The 21,628-nt window shown below is 49.1% G+C and overlaps 2 protein-coding genes across 13 annotated transcripts in view; both read left to right on the top strand.

The window, feature by feature from the left end:
• Positions 1-21,628, top strand: part of LOC125339773 (protocadherin gamma-C4) — a 365,900-nt gene that overhangs the window by 264,196 nt on the left and 80,076 nt on the right. Inside the window, exons 1-2 of one of the 12 annotated variants that reach the window (XR_007208618.1) lie at positions 14,697-17,333; positions 17,445-17,537. The exons of 6 other annotated variants lie outside the window; for them this stretch is intronic. Coding sequence is in view for 5 of the 6 variants with exons in the window: in XM_048331021.1 (XP_048186978.1) it covers positions 9,797-12,220 (2,424 nt within the window). In the remaining variant the exon portion in view is untranslated. Of the gene's footprint in view, positions 950-3,435; positions 5,844-8,486; positions 12,221-14,696; positions 17,334-17,444; positions 17,538-21,628 lie in introns of those variants that run through there. 5 more of the 12 variants (XM_048331022.1, XM_048331030.1, XM_048331029.1 and 2 more) reach the window with 5 other exon arrangements.
• LOC125340134 (protocadherin gamma-A10-like) overlaps positions 20,298-21,628 on the top strand; it is a 3,309-nt gene continuing 1,978 nt past the window's right edge. The window contains exon 1 of the mRNA XM_048331586.1: positions 20,298-21,610. Coding sequence (XP_048187543.1) covers positions 20,786-21,610 — 825 coding nt within the window. The 5' untranslated portion in view covers positions 20,298-20,785. The remainder of the gene's footprint in view (positions 21,611-21,628) is intronic.

Raw genomic sequence — 21,628 nt, 5'->3', positions numbered from 1 at the left:
TGAGGACACAATCCAAGGAGTGCCTCTGTCCTCCTATATCTCTATTAACTCCGACACTGGTGTTCTGTATGCTCTGCAATCTTTTGACTATGAGAAAATCCAAGACTTTCAGTTACTGGTAATTGCCAGTGACAGCGGAAACCCACCCCTCAGCAGCAACGTGTCACTGAGCCTGTTCGTGCTGGACCAGAATGACAATGTACCTGAGGTCTTGTATCCTGCCTTCCCTACAGATGGCTCCACTGGTGTAGAACTGGCACCTCGCTCTTCAGAGCCTGGATACCTGGTGACCAAGGTGGTGGCCGTGGACAGGGACTCAGGACAGAACGCCTGGCTGTCCTACCGCCTGCTCAAGGCCAGCGAGCCGGGGCTCTTCACGGTGGGGCTGCACACGGGTGAGGTGCGCACGGCGCGGGCCCTGCTGGACAGAGACGCGCTCAAGCAGAGCCTCGTGGTGGCGGTGCAGGACCACGGCCAGCCGCCCCTCTCGGCCACCGTCACCCTCACCGTGGCCGTGGCTGACAGCATTCCGGAAGTGTTGGCTGACTTGAGCAGTGTAGGGGTCCCGGATGCCCCGGATGGTTCAGACCTCACGCTCCACCTGGTGGTGGCCGTGGCCATTGTATCCTGTGTCTTCCTAGCCTTTGTCATTGCGCTGTTGGCGCTCAGACTTCAGCGCTGGCAGAAGTCTCGCCTACTCCGGGCTTCTGGGAGTGGCCCAGTGGGGGTGCCTCCCTCACATTTTGTGGGCATTGACGGGGTGCACGCTTTTCTGCAGACCTATTCCCATGAGGTCTCCCTTACTTCAGGCTCCCGGACAAGCCACGTTATCTTTCCTCAGCCCAACTATGCAGACATGCTCATTAGCCAAGACAGCAGTGAGAAAACGGATTCTTTGGTAACCCCTATAGATTTTCATGAAAGTAGAGATGAAGCTGCTTGTGCACCGGTGAGTTCAGTTCTTTATTTCTCAAAGGAATTTTAAGGCATGTCACAACGTTTTGTTTATTTTCGTGGTGACACTAATTTTGTTTATTTTAGTGGTGACACTAAAATTGAACACTTAATAGTCATAGGTTATTTGATTTGCTTTCAAAAGGATTGGACAAGAGATTATTCAACCTTTTCTAATCTTTCCACTATTTAACTCTTGTCACTAGTTACCTATAGTAACCTATTAGTTACCTATACCTGTCCCCCCCCCCGTAACTTTCCTATTGTATACATTTGGACTGCAAAAAAAGAATTGAGATTTTCATATCCTTGTATTGCCTTAACAGCCATCAAATATATGTCACAATTCAAGGATTCTTTTAACCTATAACTAGGCTCTTGAAATATTTCTTAAACATCTTAAACAATATTTCTTTAAACATTTTGTGAGCTTTGTTTCTGCATGAGTACCCATCAAATCTTTGTTACTTCCTATATTTAAAAATATAAGCACTTTTGAAGGGTGAGACTGGTCCTTGGCTGTTGTGTGTGTGTGTGTGTGTGTGTGAGAGAGAGAGAGAGAGAGAGAGAAAGAGAGAGAGAAAGAGAGAGGGAGAGAGAGAGAGAGATAATAATAGCCCCGGGGCTGGGAATGTGGCTTAGTGGTACAGTGCTTGCTTAGCATGCACAAATCCCTGGGTTCGATTCCTCAGTACCACATAAATAGAAAAATCCAGAAGTGGCCCTGTGGTAGAGTGCTAGCATTGAGCAAAAAAGAAGCTCAGGGGCAGTTCCCAGGCCAAGTTCAAGCCCCAGGACTGGCAAAAATAATAATAATAGCCCCATCCTGGGATTTACACTAACTGAGATATGAAATCTAAATTCTAGAATGAGTATTGATTCTGTTCCTTACCCCCCCAACCCCAACCAAATCACATCTGAAGTATCATTTTAAACCATTTAAAGTGACTTTTTAAAATTCAAAACATATTTCAATAAAGTTCCAATGAGTTTTAGTAACAAGTTTCATGTACAAAATTTTAAATAAACTGATAAATCCCATTAAAATGATTTTCCATCTTTGCTACAATATTCTTACTACTTTGTAAAGCATTTGAATAAAGTTAACCCTGACTTGATTGTCATCAGTTGAAAGTGGAAGACATGATCAATCTTTCCTTCTGTAATGGAAAAGAGTATTTCCCAAGGCTTGTGAAATAGTCCATCTTATGTTGCATATACAGTGGGTGGTAGGTGACTTCATACTTTCTGTATCATCATGGTGCACTCTGTTACTAGTACTTGGGCTACATTACTGGTACTTTACAACTTTATAAAGCATAAGAACATTTGTTCTGGTGGAAAATCAATTCTTTACTGTCCCTATAATGTTCTTTTAAAGGTTTAACTAATGGGAGCTTGAAGAACAGTGCTTGTCTAAACTGTGTGAGCACAAGTTTGATTTTCCAACACCACAAAAAATTCGATGAGTATAAAGTTAGACAAAATGACATTGTATTTATTATAAGTTTACGGTGAATGTATTTCATTCACTTCTAAAGACCTTACTTCAAGATAAGGTAGGTATTAGGGAAATAATTCAGTCTATTTGACTATCCCTTGTTTCTTTGTACTGAAGAGTAAGTAATTAAGAATTACTGTAATATGAACAGTAGATACAGGCCAAATAATTTTGAGATACAGAGAGTATACCTTACTTTGGCTACATAAGTGAGAACTTATTTTTATAAGACAGTGTTGGTGTTATTGGAAAGAGGAGATGTTTGAAAACTGGTACAAGATTTCACAAGCTTATAAAATAAGTTCAACAGTACTGATCCTCTCTCTATATTATGTAATATGAAACAGTATTAATTATCTGGAAACATTTGGGTAAAATCATGAGAATGGATGAAGAAAAAAATAAAAGCAGCTTCTACATATAGCCAAAAAAGGAAATGAATCTGTGGAATCAGTAGAGAATTCTCTGAGGACAAGGTCACAGTTTTACTCATCATACTATTACTCAAAAGGACAATGCTTAAGTTGTATATGAAGAGTTCCATGTGTATTTGGAGAATGGTGAAAGCGTGGATCAGTATACGTAGGCTTGTGTAAAACCTCGGCCTTTCTAATAATCTGGAAGGAAGGAAAGTGATACTTAACAACTCATTGTTAAATATATGAACATAAAAACGCAGCTGGATGTTGGTTCGACATAGCTGCAGTTCCCCTGCCTGCTTAAGCTGGAAGGGCAGAGGCTGCAGTTTCCTGGTGTGGACTCTGGGCGCCGCTGTTGGCCAAAGTGGAGAGGCTGAGCGCGCGCCCCGCGCAGCCGCAAGGCGCTTCCTAAGGCAGCCGGACCGGACTCGCCAGCGCCGGGCTTTACGCCGCCCCTTCAGAGCAAACAGAAGGATCTTTTCCTGGGCTGGAACCGGAGGTCAAGTCGGCTCGGAGCTTGGAGTCTCCAGGCGGGTGAGCTCGCCCCGGGGAGCGCGGAGGATGGGGCGCGGCGCCGCGCGCGCGCCCGGGCGCCCGCGGCTCGTTCCCGTCGTCCTGCTGGCTTTGTCTTTGTTGGGGCCCGCGCGCCCCGAGCAGATCCGCTACGCCGTCCCCGAGGAGCTGCCCGCGGGCGCCGTGGTGGGGAACCTGGCCGCGGACCTGAAGCTGAGCGCGGAGGAGCTGGCGACTCGCCGTCTGCGCGTCGGGGCGGAGGAGCCCCGCTTCAGCGTGCGCGCGGGGCGCGGGGAGCTGCTGGTGGGCCCCCGCGGGCTGGACCGGGAGGCGCTGTGCGGGAAGCGGCCGCTCTGCGCCCTGGAATTTGAGGCGGTGGCCGAAAACCCGTTGAACTTTTATCACGTGACCGTGGAGGTCTTGGACATTAACGACCACGCGCCACAGTTCAGCCAGGTTTCCTTTGAGCTGGAAATAAGTGAGTCCGCACAGCCAGGCACGCGGTTTATACTGGAGGAGGCGGACGATGCGGATGTCGCCCCCAACTCTCTGCAGAGTTATAAACTCTCTCCCAGCCCTAGTTTTTCCCTGGTAAATAAGGAAAAACAAGATGGCAGCAGATACCCAGAATTGATATTGGAAAAACCATTAGACCGGGAGCAGCAGAGTTCCCACCGTTTGGTCCTGACCGCCCTGGACGGTGGGGATCCACCCCTGAGCGGGACGGCCGAGCTCCGCGTCCGCGTCACGGATGCCAACGATAACGCCCCTGTGTTCAGCCAGGAGGTGTACCGAGCCAGCCTCCCGGAAAATGCGCCTCCAGGGACCACCGTGCTGCGTGTGACAGCCTCGGATGAAGACGAGGGCATCAACTCGGAAATCACCTACTCCTTCCACAGGACCGAACACGTTTTCAGCCTGAATTCCGAGAGCGGGGAAATTACAACCCAAAGGGCCCTGGATTTCGAAGACATCAAGGCCTATTCTGTAGTGGTGGAAGGGCGGGATGGCGGAGGACTGGTTGCGCAATGTACCGTGGAAATCAACCTTCAAGATGAGAATGACAACAGCCCAGAAATTACATTCCATCCTCTACTCGAAATGATTCCGGAAAACGCAGCGCCGGGGACACTGATCGCTTTGGTCAAAATACGTGACCAAGATTCTGGAGAAAATGGGGAGGTTAATTGTCAACTAGAAGGCGACGTTCCTTTTAAGATCATCTCTTCTTCCAAAAATTCGTATAAGTTGGTAACGGATGGTACCTTAGACCGAGAGGTAGCGCCTGAGTACAATGTCACCATCACTGCCACGGACAGGGGCGAGCCGGCCCTCTCCTCCAGCAAAAACGTCACCCTGCAGCTATCCGACGTGAACGACAACGCGCCGGCTTTCCAGCAGGCCTCCTACGTGGTGCACGTGGCCGAGAACAACCCTCCCGGAGCCTCCATCGCGCAAGTCAGCGCCTGCGACCCGGACGCGGGGCCCAACGGCCAAGTGTCCTACTCGATCGTGGCCAGCGACCTGGAGGCGCGCGCGCTGGCGTCCTACGTGTCGGTGAGCGCGCACAGCGGGGCGGTGTTCGCGCAGCGCGCCCTGGACCACGAGCAGCTGCGCTCCTTCCGGCTCACGGTGCAGGCGCGCGACCAGGGCGCGCCCCCGCGGCGCGCCAACGCCAGCCTGCGCGTGCTGGTGGGCGACCGCAACGACAACGCGCCGCGCGTGCTCTACCCCGCGCCGGAGCCCGACGGCTCGGCGCCCCTGCACACGGTGCCGCGCGCCGCCGAGCCCGGCTCCCTGGTCACCAAGGTGGTGGCGGTGGACGCCGACTCGGGACACAACGCCTGGCTGTCCTACCACGTGCTGCAGGCCAGCGAGCCCGGCCTCTTCAGCCTGGGGCTGCGCTCGGGCGAGGTGCGCACCGCCCGCGCCCTGGCCGACAGGGACGCGGCCCGCCAGCGCCTGGTGGTGGCCGTGCGCGACGGGGGCCAGCCGCCCCTCTCGGCCACCGCCACGCTGCACCTGGTGTTTGCCGACAGCCTGCAGGAGGTGCCGCCGGACTTCACCGACCACCCTTTGCCCCCCGACCCCCAGGCCGAGCTGCAGTTTTACTTGGTTGTCGCCTTGGCCTTGATCTCCGTGCTCTTCCTGCTCGCCTTGGTCCTGGCCGGCGCCCTGCGTCTGAAGCCCTCGTCCCGCCCAGCGGCCTGCGGCTGCTTGCAGTCAGGTGTCTGTTCCAAGTCAGGGCCCATGGTTGCCCCCAACTACAGCGAGGGAACTTTGCCTTATTCTTACAATCTGTGTGTTGCCCAGTCGGGGAAGACAGAGTTAAGTTTCCTGAAGTACAGTGAGCAGTTGAGTTCAGGACAAGACATTCTTTGCGGCCATCCATCTGGAGCCATGTTTCCACTTTGTAATTCCAGTGAGCCAACCTCACACCCTGAGATTCTAACGCCGCAGGTGAGTTCTGTTTAAATGTCTACTTCTCCTCCTTGAATTTACCTATATTTTCATGCAAATACAGTGCCATTTCAGGTCTAGCGAGTAATTGTCTTTGAAAAGTTATCCTCACTCTGAAGGTGGTACTTATGTTCCTCGCAGAGAGGAGTGGATCGTGAGAGCCTAGGTGACATCAAGGATTCCTAGGAAAGGGGTAAGGTTGTACATCAAGTGGTGAGATAGTCAAATTTACAAAGTACTGGGAGTGTATATAATCAACAGCAAAAGGATTGGAGACTTTCTCTTTTTCAAAGGTAATGGAATTTACCCATTAATTATATCTTTTTTTTATGTTTTCTGGCCTCAAAACTGTTGTGTAGGGCAGGAAGGCCTAGGACTGGAGATTTGCCATAGCCTCCCCAGACTGGATGACAATTTCATACCACCATATTCTCTCTCTCTCTCTCTCTCTCTCTCTCTCTCTCTCTCTCTCTCTCTCTCTCTCTCTCTCCATCCATCCACACAAATATACATATTGATGGAATGGAAACATTAAAGTTTAAGTGCATAATCATTCACTTCGTTCTTTACAGTGGTACGGGCATCTTTTTTTACTAAGTGACATTTGGACATAAGATCATCTGCAGGTCTAGATTTATTGAATTTCACTGTTTTCTTTTTTGGCCAGTCCTGGAGCTTGGACTCAGGGCCTGAGCACTGTCCCTGGCTTCTTTTTGCTCAAGGCTAGCACTCTGCCACTTGAGCCACAGTGCCACTTCTGGCTCTTTCTGTGTATGTGGTAACTGAGGAACCAAACCCAAGGATTCATGCATGCTAGGCAGGCACTCTACCGCTAAGCTACATTCCCAGCCTTGAATTTCACTTTTTAAAGCAGCTCATAGCTGGGTGTTGGTGGCTCACACCTGTAATCCTAGGTACTCAGGAGGCTGAAATCTGAGCATCACAGTTTGAAGCCAACCCAAGCAGGAAAAGTCTGTGAGGCTCTTATCTCCACTAAAACTACTGGGGAGGGAGAGCCAGAAGTGGAGCTGTAACCCAAGTGGTAGAGATCTAGCCTTGAGCAAAAGGATCTCAGGGACAGTACCCAGGGCCTGAGTCCAAGCCCCAGGATCTGCACCAAAACAAACGCAAAAACCCAGTTAAGCAATCTATTAAATTTCAAACTCTACTTGCAATTGCCTTGACAGGGCCAAACCAATGTTTTCTAGGCCCTGGAAACTATTGTTCGAATTAGGGAAGGAAAATATAGCCATTTCTTTGCTATAGAACAGGGACCTTTGGCTGGGTTTTTCTTTGGGGCACATCCCTTTACTTTCTCCTTATTCAATAGAATTCATACTTAATGGAATCATGACTTTTGACACCCTACTCTTTATAGAGGTATGAAAAAATGCTATGCGCGTTTGTGTGCATGAACGAGAAAGACCTGCTGAATTGCTCAGGTCCAAGTCCCTAAGTTCTCTCAGATTTTCTTGAATGCAAAAGCCTAAAGAAAAGAACGGTCTGGGATTGAGGGCATAATTCAGTGGTAGGACACTATTCAGTATACTCATGGTCTTGGGCTTAGTACCCAGTAGAGAAAAGGGGGGAAAGAAAGAGGAATAGAAAAAGGGAAATGTCTCTATTTCTCATGCTCTCCATTCCTGACATACTGTCTCTGAAGGAAAAGGTGGTAAAAAAAAAAAATCCAGATTTGTCTTAGAATTTGGAGCACTAAACATAAGTAATAGATGTTTTCCCATTGTTTCTGTAAGAGGGAAAGAGAACTCAGAATTATTCTATTCTTATTGTAAAAGCTACAAAGTCCATCATACTTGAAAGTTTCCATTACATAGTATAAATCTTTTGCTTGGTTTTCCTAGTAAGTGATAATAGCTTATTTACAAAATGATACATGAGCTTTTTACTTTTTTTTTTTTGGTTGTGGGGCTTGAACTCAGGGCCTGGGTACTGTCCCTGAGTTCTTTTGCTCAAGGCTAGGGCTCTACCACTTTGAGCCATATCTCCCGTTCTGGGGGTTTTTAGTGGTTAATAGGAGATAAGAGTGTCACAGAGACTCTTCTGCCTGGGCTGGCTTTGAACCATGATCCTCCGATCTCAGCCTCCTGAGTAGCTAGGAAGACAGGAATGAGCTATCAGCATGTGGCTTTATTTTTTAATAATGTATTTCTATATTTTGTGTTCTTTGCTTTACATTATCATGTAGCTTTAAATAATCCTTAAAATAAGCTCGAAACTACTGTTTTGTTTTTGTGCTAGTCCTGGGGGTTGAACTCAAGGCCTAGGTGCTGTCCTTGAATCTTTTTGCTCAAGACTAGTGACCACAGCTTCGCCTTGACTCTTTGGAAGTTAATTGGAGATGAGTCTCACAGGCTTTCCTATCTGGGCTGGCTTGGAACTGCAATCCTCACATCTCAGACTACTGAGTAGCTAGGATTGCAGACCTAAGCCACCAGTGCCCAGCTATTTAAGATCACTCTTAAATTCTGTTATTTCTTTTTCTCTTTCCTTTCCCCTTCCTCCTGCACCCTCTTTCCTCCTCCTCTCCCTCCTCTTCCTTGTCCTATTCTTCCCCCTCCTCTTTCTTTTTAATGTTTGGGATTGAACCCATGACTTCATGTTAGGCAAGCTCTTTCCATTGAATTACACTCTGGGCCTTACACTGGTGTGTAACTCCATGACAGAGCACTGGCCTAGCATACTTGAAGTTCTGGGTTCCACTTCCAGTATTACAAAACAAAATAAGTGTTATTTATCCATGGAGGATGGTAATGGAAATCTGTTTTTCCCTTTATATTCATTTCACTTTTTTTGTGTATGTGTCAAGTAGCTGTACAGAAAACTAAACTAAAACTAAACATTTGAAGTAGTAGAAAAGATTAATCACAAAAATATGTAAATGTTAAGACCTAATTCTGCAAAATTTAGCAATAGGAAGAAAATCTATTGCCTGATTAAAAATATTTTTACTTGATGAAACTTTTCCCTACCCCTTACACAAAACTTTCAAAGAAATCTTTCTCTGGGAATTTTACCATCAAAATAAATTAACCTTATAAAATAACTTCAAAGTGTATAATCTATCCATGTACTTATTCAGCAGTCTTCTATAATGTATAATACATAGTAAAAGTATAAACCCTTAACATATAAGTGTGTTTCCAAAGAGGATTGGACATAGTAATTACTTCTGAAAGTTGAAAGACATTGAAGTAAATGACACACCGTAAAATTACAACTATGTACATATCTGGAGTGTGTAGAATTCTACCAAAAAGTTTATGTGAAGCGCAAAAAAAACCCTAGTGATTTAATACAGAAATTTCAAGGTGGCTCTGTGGCGCAATGGATAGTTGATTGAACTCCTAGTGACAAGAATTTTCATTCCACTTTACTTACAAATTAGATATCCACACATGGCCATTTCTTTTGAAACATAAGTGCTATTTTTTTAAAATAGAAAAATCTTAAATTCTGATGAGAAGAGAGGCTTGTTTTCTTCACCGATAATCAAATGTTGCCTGTCCTGCTGGGTGCTGTGGCTTACGGGGGTTAAGTACTAGCTGCTCAGAAGCTGGGGCAGGAGAATGGCTGGAAGCCAAGCATTCCAGCCCAGCCTGAGCGACCCTGTCTCCAGGAGACCCCCTATCTTAAAAATAAAAACCCCAAAGGGGAAAAGTTGAGTTTCTCCGTCGGTGTAGTAACGATTTAGGACTGTGAGCGCCGCTGTTCACCAACTCTAAGAAAAACAGCTTCGTCCGGATTTCCAGATCCGCAGCCACACAAAGCCCCGCGTTCCTCACGAAACCTCTTACCCAGGGGGACACCCTAGCTCTCATCTGGGGGAAAAAGAAAAAAAAACAAATCGGACTTTGCAGGAGGAAAAGACGGCGCTGAGGAGCCTGCGCGCACCGGGAGCCTTCGGAGAAAATCCCCGAGCCCAGCAACAATGGCTGCGCCCAGGGCGCGGCGGTGTGCCCGGAGGCTGGCCCTCCTCTGCGCGCTCCTGGGGATGCTGTGGGGCGCCGGGGCCGGGCAGATCCGCTACTCCGTGTGGGAGGAGCTGGACAAAGGCTCCTTCGTGGGGAACCTCTCCCGGGACCTGGGGCTGGAGCCCGGGGCGCTGGCGCAGCGCGGGGTGCGCATCGTCTCCCGAGGTCGGGCGCAGCTTTTCTCTCTGGACGCGCGCAGCGGCGGCTTGGTGACGGCGGGCAGGATCGACCGCGAGGAGCTCTGCGCCCAGAGCGCGCGCTGCCTGGTGACCTTTAAAGTCCTGGTGGAGGACAGGGTGAAACTGTACGGAATAGAGGTGGAAGTAACCGATGTCAACGACAATGCTCCCAAGTTTGAGGCTGACAATCTGGAAGTGAAAATTAGCGAAATGGCGGGCCCCGGAGAGCGCTTCCCTCTCCCCGAAGCTGCAGACGCAGACGTGGGCGCCAACTCCCTGCAGAGCTACCAGCTCAGCCCCAGCCTCCACTTCTCCCTCCATGTGCAAAGCGGGGACGACGGAACCCTGAGCCCAGAGCTGGTGCTCGAGCGCGCCCTGGACCGGGAGGAGGCGGCCAATCACCACCTGGTCCTCACCGCCTCCGATGGCGGCCACCCTCCCCGCTCCAGCACCATGCGCATCCAGGTGACAGTGTTGGATACCAACGACAATGCCCCGGTGTTTGCTCAGCCGATCTACCGAGTGAAAGTCCTGGAGAACGTGCCCCCGGGGACCCTGCTGCTCACGGTAAGAGCTAGTGACCCCGATGAGGGAGCCAACGGAAAAGTAGTGTACAAATTCTGGAAAATCAATGAAAAGCAATCTCCATTATTCCATCTTCATGAAGACACGGGGGAAATCTCAGTGGCACAAAATCTAGATTATGAAGAATGTTCTTCGTATGAGATGGAAATCCAGGCTGAGGATGGCGGGGGATTGAAAGGGAGAACCAAAGTGCTGATTTTGGTGGACGATGTCAACGACAACAGGCCCGAAGTAGCCATTACCTCCCTATTTAGCCCAGTCAGAGAAGATGCTCCAACAGGAACGGTACTCATTCTTTTCAATGCTCATGACCAAGACTCGGGGGGAAATGGCCAAGTTGTCTGTTCCATCCAGGAAAATCCATCTTTCAAATTAGAAAGTTCAGGAGACGATGATTATAGACTGTTGACAGCCCAAAGCCTTGATCGAGAGACAGCATCTGAATATAACATCACCGTGACAGCAAAAGACAGAGGAACCCCATCCCTATCCACAGAAGTTCACATCACCCTGCACGTGACCGACATCAACGACAATCCTCCTACCTTCTCTCAAGCCTCCTACTCAGTCTACCTCCCGGAAAACAACCCCAGAGGCACCTCCATCTTCTCTGTGACTGCCCACGACCCGGATGACAATGAGAATGCTAAGATTACTTACTCCTTGGTGGAGGACACCATCCAGGGAGCACCACTATCCTCATACATCTCCATCAACTCCGACACCGGCACGCTATATGCATTGCAATCTTTTGACTATGAGCACTTTCAACATCTGCAAATGCAAGTGAAGGCACATGATGGCGGGAACCCACCACTCAGCAGCAATGTGTCATTGAGCCTGTTCTTGGTGGATCAGAATGACAACACTCCCAAGATCCTGTACCCTGCCCTCCCTACAGATGGTTCCACTGGTGTAGAACTGACACCTCGCTCTGCAGAGCCAGGATACCTGGTAACTAAGGTGGTGGCCGTGGACAAAGACTCAGGACAGAATGCCTGGCTGTCCTACCGCCTGCTCAAGGCCAGCGAGCCGGGGCTCTTCACGGTGGGGCTGCACACGGGTGAGGTGCGCACGGCGCGGGCCCTGCTGGACAGAGACGCGCTCAAGCAGAGCCTCGTGGTGGCGGTGCAGGACCACGGCCAGCCGCCCCTCTCGGCCACCGTCACCCTCACCGTCGCCGTGGCCGACAGCATCCCGGAGGTCCTGGCCGACCTGGGCAGCATCAAGACCCCTGCTGACCTGGAGGACTCTGATCTCACGCTGTACCTGGTAGTGGCAGTAGCTGTGATCTCCTGTGTCTTCCTGGCCTTTGTTCTGGTGCTGCTGGTGCTCAGGATACGTCGCTGGCACTCCTCCAGTGTGCTGCAGACTGGGAGCGGCAGGTTGACTGGCGTGCCTACCTCGCACTTTGTGGGTGTGGATGGGGTGCAAGCTTTCCTGCAGACCTATTCCCAAGAGTTTTCTCTCACAGCTGACTCTGGAAAGAGCCACCTAATCTTCCCTCAGCCCAACTATGCGGACATGCTCATCAGCCAGGAGAGCTGTGAGAAAAGTGAGCCTTTGGGTGATTCAGTGGACTCCAGGTTTCCCATTGAAGACACTCCTTTGGTTCCTGTGAGTTCTATTTTTCCTTTCTGTTTATGACAATTATCAAGTGATATTTCTACTTTAAGGTCGCATAAATTGAGAGTAATAGCAGTAGTCGTCGTAGTCATAGTAGTAGTAGTAGTAATATTTCTAACCATTTTTCTTTTGGCAGGATTTGGATTTAAATTCAGGGCTTGAGGCTTGATCAGCATACTCCTGAGACAAGCCCCCAGCCCTGGTTTTTCTCCAGTTTTTAGATCAAGTCTTAATTCCTGCCCAGATGCATGCCTGTGTGTGATTCATCTGTTAGGTATCCCAGTAGTCACCTACTAGGCCATCAAAGTTTTCATTTAGTCTAATATTCACCTCAACACCTGAAGGATGGTATTTTAGTTACATACCTAGTAATTTTTGCTTTTTCATAATTAACATAGGGTCATTGAAAATATTCATCTTGAAACAGTTTTCATCATCACGCATGGATGGGGCTGTTTGGACTGGGTAACTTGATTACAGTGGTTCACTACAAACTTTCCCATTTGATTTCTCTTTCTGAAGTTTATTGATTATTGCTATCATCAATCCCTTCCACTCTTTTATTTCTATGGCAAGAAAATATGCCAGTAAGTTGAAGTTTGTAGATACTACTGGTATTTGAACATCTTTTGTGAGGAAGATTTAAACTTCAGCTATTTTCAAAGCCTAGAAAAGCTGTGTGTGTGTGTGTGTGTGTGTGTGTGTGTGTGTGTGTGTGTGTGTGTGTCCATACTGGGCTTGAACTCAGGGGCTGGATACTGTACGTCAGCTTTTTCACTCAAGGCTAGCACTCTAGTACCTGAGCCACAACTCCATTTCTGGCTGTTGGTAGTTCATTGGAGATAAAAGTCTCACGGACTTTACTGCCAGGTGTGACTTGAAAGCATGATCCTCAGACCTCAGCCTCCTGAGTAGTTAGGATTACAGGTGTGAGCCACCAGCACCCAGCTAGGGATGCATTTTCAATGGTGAAGGAAGGGTCCTTTCTGCTTGTATAATCAAAGATTAGAATTTTCTAATGTTGTAATGTTGTTATAAAACATAGATTGGCACTTCTTTTTACTATAGTATAAACTTGCTCAATAAAAATTGCTAAGACTGAGTCCTGTGAAAGGCAAGATTAATTACTTTTCAGCTCTTTGTTGTCTTTGGCTCCATTTTCCAACCTGGAGGCTACAAAAATGAGTCTGTATATGAGTATGTTAGGAAAATATTCACAAAAGATCCTATGGAGATTCGAAAAATATTTTACTGGCACTTAGCTAGGAGGAAAAGCTTACTTTTTAAATATAAGGTCAAATTTTCAAGTGATAAAAGACATTCCAGGAGAGTATCTGAAAATAAACTTGAAGTTGACTCAAAATTCTAACCACATGATCCACAGGTGAATGCTGGTGTTTGTGTGGAAATAGAGAATTCTTTTGTCCTTGCCACTTTTCCAATATCTAGTATTTTACTACTAAGAACATAAGGAGTGTAACTAGAAATCCTTTATGGCATAAAGACCTTAATTTTGTCCAATATTTTTGAGGATGAGCAGTTTTAATTCAGTGGTAGAGCACTTGTATAAAGCCTCAGGCTTCATCTGGAGCAACACACACACACACACACACACACACACACACACACACACACTTTTTAACCTTAAGCTAGTAGGAAAAAAGTAAAGTATCTTTTGGGGGTCATGTTTAATCATTCATTAGGAAAACTGCCATTTTAAATTTGTCCTGGAGGTTGCTTTTTATACTTAGTATCAATAAGTATTGAGATATGTGTTGATTTTAAGATAATATAATAATGTGCTGATTACATTGTGGCAAATAATTATTGTCCTATACTACAGAAATAGCACTTGTTTTTTTCCAACAAAAACGCAATGCTACCTGGATGGATGCCTGGGCAGGGTATGAAAATGGGGAATTCTAATTTTCCTGAACTTAGTAGGGCAAGTTGTGCATTGAAAACAAATTATAGGAACTGATAGGCTGAAAGATAAAAATCCTCAATCTTAATACATCGTGTTTAGAAGAAGGGTTGATTGAAAGGATACATTTTTAATTTGCCTCAAAGTAAGCTGGAAGTGTGATCTGTACTGAAGAGAGATTGCCTTTAAGTTGGTCAATAAGGAAGCTGGTTCATCCCTTCTTGAAGCACACAATATAATATCTAATACTCACTTTGCTACTTAAATTTTGGGGCTATGGATCACAGTTTATTGAAATACTAAATATATATATAAGTACCAAGTCTAATTCTACGCTGACATTAACATTTGCGGCTCATGAGTGAGTGCATTTTGGAAGCACACTCACTGTACACATTTGGAAGGGGAAGGCTTCTGAAGGAGCCGGGCTGCGGTTCCGCGCGGCGCCTCTGGGCGCCGCTGTCGGCCAGTGGAGAGCGAGCGTGGGCGCCCGGATCGCCAAGCCCTGCAGCCGGGAATCTCCAGCGCAACCCCCATCACACACAGAGAGAAGACCTCTCGCTCGCGGGGGCCACTCACAGGGACGCCAGCCCCGGAATCAGGCCGACCCTGCCCCGGGCCGAAGGCCCCTCCGCCGCGGTAGAGCTCGCGGACCCGGCGCCCGGAGCGCGAGCGAGCCATGGGAGGGAGCCGCGCGCAGGGGCTCGGCGCCCGCCCCGCCCAGGTACTCGTGCCTTTCCTGCTGCCTTTGTTCTGCGCGGGGCTCGGCCAGCCCCTCCGCTACTCCATCCCGGAGGAGCTGCCCCGGGGGTCGGTGGTGGGGCACCTGGCCCGCGACCTGGGGCTCAGCGTCCCGGAAGCGTCCGCTCGCCAGCTGCGCGTGAGCGCCGAGCAGCCGCGCTTCGGCGTGGACGCGGGCAGCGGGGACTTGGTGGTGGAGGGGCGCGTGGACCGCGAGCACGCGTGCGGGGAGCGGCGGCCGTGCGAGCTGCCGCTGGAGGCCGTGCTGGGGAGCCCCCTGACCAGCTTCCCCGTCGTGGTGGTGGTGGAGGACATCAACGACCACGCTCCGCAGTTCGATAGGACGGAAATCCATTTAGAAATTGTGGAATCCCTGGCCGTCGGTGCACGCATATCCCTAGATCCCGCCACTGACCCGGACGTAGACTCAAACTCGATTAAAGAGTACCGGTTGAGTCCTAACCCTTACTTCTCCTTGGTGGTCAGAATTAATTCTGATGGGGACAAGTTCCCAGAGTTATCTCTAGAGAAACTCCTGGACAGGGAAGAGCAGAGCTCCCTGCGCCTCCTCTTGACTGCGCTGGATGGAGGGGACCCGCCACAAAGCGCCACCGCCCAAGTAGAAATCGTGGTGAAGGACGCCAATGACAACCCCCCGGTGTTCAGCCAAGACGAACATCGAATCAGCGTCAGCGAAAGTCTACCCCCAGGGTCCTCCGTGTGGCAAGTGACGGCCACGGATGAAGATGAGGGGCCCAATGCAGAGATCAGCTATCACTTCCGAAGCGCAGCCCAGAGCACGAGGCACGCGTTCTCACTGGATGGGAAAACTGGTGTGATCCAGACTACCCAGCCACTGGATTACGAAGCTGTGGACAGATACACCATGGTGGTGGAAGCAAAGGACGGAGGGGGTCTCTCTTCCCAGTGTAAAGTCATCATAGAAATCCTCGATGAAAACGACAACCACCCGGAAATCATCATCACTTCTCTCTCGGATCAAATTTTAGAAGATTCCCCTCCAGGAACGGTTGCTGCCATTTTCAAGACGCGGGATAGGGATTTCGGGGGAAATGGAGAAGTCAAGTGCGAAATAGAAAAAGGTCTTCCGTTCAAGATCTATTCTTCCTCTACTAATCACTACAAACTGGTGACAGATGGCGTCCTAGACCGAGAGCGGGACGCAGAGTACAATGTCACCATCACGGCCACCGACAGGGGGAAGCCGCCCCTCTCCACCCAGACATCCATCACCCTGCACATCGCCGACGTGAACGACAACGCGCCGGCTTTCCAGCAGGCCTCCTACGTGGTGCACGTGGCCGAGAACAACCCTCCCGGAGCCTCCATCGCGCAAGTCAGCGCCTGCGACCCGGACGCGGGGCGCAACGGCCAAGTGTCCTACTCGATCGTGGCCAGCGACCTGGAGGCGCGCGCGCTGGCGTCCTACGTGTCGGTGAGCGCGCACAGCGGGGCGGTGTTCGCGCAGCGCGCCCTGGACCACGAGCAGCTGCTCTCCTTCCGGCTCACGGTGCAGGCGCGCGACCAGGGCGCGCCCCCGCGGCGCGCCAACGCCAGCCTGCGCGTGCTGGTGGGCGACCGCAACGACAACGCGCCGCGCGTGCTCTACCCCGCGCCGGAGCCCGACGGCTCGGCGCCCCTGCACACGGTGCCGCGCGCCGCCGAGCCCGGCTCCCTGGTCACCAAGGTGGTGGCGGTGGACGCCGACTCGGGACACAACGCCTGGCTGTCCTACCACGTGCTGCAGGCCAGCGAGCCCGGCCTCTTCAGCCTGGGGCTGCGCTCGGGCGAGGTGCGCACCGCCCGCGCCCTGGCCGACAGGGACGCGGCCCGCCAGCGCCTGGTGGTGGCCGTGCGCGACGGGGGCCAGCCGCCCCTCTCGGCCACCGCCACGCTGCACCTGGTGTTTGCCGACAGCCTGCAGGAGGTGCCGCCGGACTTCACCGACCACCCTTTGCCCCCCGACCCCCAGGCCGAGCTGCAGTTTTACTTGGTCGTCGCCTTGGCCTTGATCTCCGTGCTCTTCCTCCTGGCTGTGATCCTGGCCATCGCCCTGCGTCTGGGACACTCCTCCAGCCCAGCTGCCTGGGGCTGCTTTCAATCCAGTCTCTGTTCTAAGAAGAAACCAGAGGTTTCTCTTAACTACAGTGAGGGGACTCTACCTTACTCCTACAATCTGTGCGTTGCTCAAATGGGAAAGACAGAGTTTAATTTTTTAAAATGTAGTGCACCCCTGAATCCCACTCAAGACATAGTTGGCAGTGCTGCTCCTGGGGCCTCAATTCTTCCTCTCCATGATGACGTGATGTCACCTCCTGAGACTCTAATCCCGGTAAGTCTGGGTTTTGTGTCTTTGGTATCCTAGTGTCTCTTACTTGAGGTATATGGCTTCGTGTTCATATCTAGGATCATAATCAAGAGGTATATGGCTACATGCTCATATCTAGGATCATATTCATGAGGTATATAGCTTCATGTTCATATCTAGGATCATATTCATGAGGTATATGGCTTCATGTTCATATCTAGGATGCACAGCTAATTACCATCTTGTCTCCTTCATGTTTCCTTTTCCTCAATTTTATTTTCCAAGACTTACTCAGTTCATAAGTTGCTGTACACTTGTCTCAAAAAAAAAAAGGGGGGGGCTGGGGATATAGCCTAGTGGCAAGAGTGCCTGCCTCGGATACACGAGGCCCTAGGTTCGATTCCCCAGCACCACATATACAGAAAACGGCCAGAAGCGGCGCTGTGGCTCAAGTGGCAGAGTGCTAGCCTTGAGCGGGAAGAAGCCAGGGACAGTGCTCAGGCCCTGAGTCCAAGGCCCAGGACTGGCCAAAAAAAAAAAAAAAAAAAAAAAATCAAACTGTGATTTTCAAGTTCTGATTAGCAAACAGAAATTAGTACTTTGGCTTTTAAACCAAACAAATAAATGCACTACATTTCAATTTTTCTCATACTTAAAATTGCTTGTCATACTATTTTGTACATTCTTCATACTTAAAATACCAAACATTAAATACCAATATGGAAACGGGTCTCCTTCCTAAGAAGCACTTAATTGCAAATAATCTCTTGGGTGCCTTTTGGTGGCTGTCTCTGTGTATTTATATATTTTTCCAACTGTAAGCATGAGGGGCAGGACCAGCATATTTATAAATACTAAAAGTATACAAAACTATAGATGTGTCTATTCTTTCATGGGAGATGGCTCCAAGCTTTGTTCACATTTCCAAGGATTTTATGGTCCCCCAAGCTCAATATTAAGTACCCTAAGAAGAATGTTCTCTTCTGCTTTTGGTCCTCTGCCTTTCTTCTATATGTATGGTCCTTTTTCTTTGGGGTCAAATTGTACTCGTTCACAGTCTCTTTCCCTCCACATAAAGAATTTTCTCAGAAAGCAAATGAAGGCTATTGCTTCTTTGCTTTAAGTCTCTGTGTCTATATTCAGATCTTTGAAGCAAAAAGATAGAATCTTTGTCCTGGAGTAAGAGCACATACCTGTAATGCCAGCACTCTCTGGATCTGCAGGTCAAGGTCAACTTGAGCTATACAATGAAACCCTGTCTCATTGAAAATCAATAAGTAAAGACAAGAATTCTGTACATGGAGACACAGTGACATGAACACTTTTGAGCATGCTCTTTTCTATATGGAAGAAGTGAAGGTTGTTGATGGAGACGTACAATTGAAAATATGTGAAGCATTTTCTATGGGCTTACCTAAAAACTGCTTAAGTAAAAATCTTATTTATATGGAGCATCAATGCCATGATAGAACAGGTCACTGAATATAAAATTTTATTTGTTAAGAATCCTACATCAGGGCTGGGAATATGGCTTAGCGGTAGTGCTTGCCTTGCATGCATGAAGCCCTAGGTTTGACTCCTCAGCACCACATAAACAGAAAAGGCCAGAAGTGGAGCTGTGACTTAAGTGGTAGAGTGCTAGCCTTGAGCCAAAAGGAAGCTAGGGACAGTGCTCAGGCCCTGAGTCCAAGCCCCAGGACTTGGGGGTGGGGGGAAGAATCCTACATCATGCTGGAATATGACTTAGTGGTAGAGTGCTTGCCTTGCAAGTAAGAAACCCTGGGTTCTACTCCTCCATACCATGTAAACAGAAAAGGCCAGAAGTGGCGCTATGGCTCAAGTGGTAGAGTGCTAGCCTTGAGCAAAAGAAGCTCAGGAACAGTGCCCAGGCCCTGAGTTGAAGTCCCAAGACTGGCATAAAAAAGAAATCCTATATCAGTGTTGAGGGCGTAGCTCAATGGTAGAGTACTTGCCTAGCATACACTGAGTGGTTTGAGATCCAGAACTAAAAACAAATCAAAGAATCCACATTACTATAGTTTATTAAAGTTTTTCATGTTTGAAATACTTATATATACTTTTCTCATTACAGTCTAATTTTAGTTGGCAACTATGGTATGTGTTTCTTTAGGTTGTAATTACCTGCTCAACTCATTTAAATAAGTCAACTTCTCAATTATGTATGTGTATATATGAGTGTGTCTACATTTTTCAAAAAAACACTTGGTTTTTTATTAAATTTTTGTTGTCAAACTGAGGTACAGAGAGGTTACACTTTCATATATTAGGCATTGGATACATTACTTGTACTGTTTGTTACCTCCTCCCTCATTCCTCCCTCCCCCTTTCCTTTTCCCCCCATGAATTGTTCAGTTCATTTATACCAAACAGTTTTGCAAGTATTGCTTTTGTAGTCGTTTGTCTTTTTTTACCCTGTGTCTCTCGATTTTGGTATTCCCTTTCAGTTTCCTAGTTCTAATACCAGTATACACGGTTTCCAATGTACTCAGATAAGATACATAGATAGTGCAGGTACAACCATAGGAAGGGGATACAAGAACATCATCAATAATAGAAACTACGGTTTCACATCGCATGTTGAAAGTGATTACAACAGTGATATGACAGTCGTTTCCATAACATGGAGTTCATTTCACTTAGCATCATCTTATGTGTTCATAAGGGCTATTGGGCTCTTGTGATCCTTGAAAAAACCAGACTTGTTAAGGCTTAACAAAACTTTCAGAAAAAGTATTTGGGCAACCTCTCACATCATTAAGTAAACAAATAAATATAAAATCCTCAACTTTAAAAGTTAATTATTTCATAAGGAGCACAGTACAGTTTCTATATGAACGTATGCTAAGTATAACTTGGTCATTTAAATCACAATGTCAAATAAAATTATAAGACACTTCTAAATATAGCTGGCATCTTATAAAATTATCATAGTTTATGTTTTAAATTGGGTGTATTCTTGCTTTAAAATTGTTACAAAGCTATAGTATATTTATCCAAACATTACCATTTGATATATTATTCTATTTTAGCTCCACTTCATCTTTCTACCCAGTTTTTAAAAAAAACCCTGCAAATGGTAATTACTTAAAAGATGAATGGCGTGAGGATAGGGAATGTAGCTCCATGGTAGAGCATGTGCCTGGCATGTGTGAAGTCCTGGGGGGGACCTCCCAACCTCCTCACCCCAAAAAGATATCAGCAGGGAACCCAAGGAATCTGTGTCAACTAAACCGAAGGAAGACAGCAGCGTGCGCTTGCTGGGCGCGCTGCAGTGGGTGCAGTAACTCGCGAGGACTCTGGGCGCCGCTGTTGACCCGCCGTGAGAAGCAGGCTCCGCGCGCTCGCTCGCCACTCGCCGGGCTCCGGCTGCACAAAGACCCCGCGCTCCTGCAAACCGGCTCCTGGGCTACAAGCAAGACTCACCCCGGAATGTAAGGAGCCCAAGCCGCGGAGGATCCCCGCCGCCACGGAGAGACGAGGGGGAGCCCGCTGGAACACGGGACGTGTCCGGGGAAGGATCTGGGGGGAATCCCAGGGAACAATGGCCGCGCGAAGGCGACCCGAGCACCTCGCGCTGGTCCTTCTCGGCTGCTTCCTGTGGCTGCCCGGGGAGTCCGGAGCCCGGCAGATCCGCTACTCCGTGCCCGAGGAGCTGGACAAAGGCTCGTTGGTGGGGAACCTGTCCGGGGACCTGGGGCTGGAGCCGCGGGCGCTGGCGCAGCGCGGGGTGCGCATCGTCTCCCGAGGTCGGGCGCAGCTGTTTGCGCTGAGCGCGCGCAGCGGCGGCTTGGTGACGGCGGGCAGGATCGACCGCGAGGAGCTCTGCGCCCAGAGCGCGCGCTGCCTGCTCCACTTCAACGTCCTCGTGGAGGACCAGGTCACGCTGTTCGGGGTGGAAGTGGAGGTAACGGATGTCAACGATAACGCCCCCCAGTTCCAAGCGGAGAATCTAGACGTCAAGATTAACGAAAACGTCGCCCCGGGGACGCGCTTTCCTCTCCCGGAAGCGCTGGATCCGGACGTGGGCGCGAACGCGCTGCAGAGCTACCAGCTCAGCCCCAGCCTCCACTTCTCGCTGCGCGTGCAGAGCCGCGCCCAGGGCGTCAAGTTCCCGGAGCTGGTGCTCGAGCGCGCCCTGGACCGCGAGGAGGAGGCCGTCCACCACTTGGTGCTCACGGCCTTGGATGGGGGCGACCCCCCTCGATCTGGAACTGCCCTCATCACTGTCACTGTCTATGACACCAATGACAACGCGCCCGTCTTCACCTTGCCTGAATACCGGGTGAATGTTCCAGAGAACCTGCCCGTAGGCACTCGGTTGCTAACAGTCACTGCCACCGACAAGGATGAAGGAGCCTATGGAGAAGTGACATATTCCTTCCGA

Source organism: Perognathus longimembris, chromosome 22 (genome assembly GCF_023159225.1).
Source record: "Perognathus longimembris pacificus isolate PPM17 chromosome 22, ASM2315922v1, whole genome shotgun sequence".
NCBI classification, from domain to species: domain Eukaryota; kingdom Metazoa; phylum Chordata; class Mammalia; order Rodentia; family Heteromyidae; genus Perognathus; species Perognathus longimembris.
The sequence above is the reverse complement of the archived record's forward strand: the minus strand, read 5'-3'. Positions and strand labels throughout refer to the sequence as shown.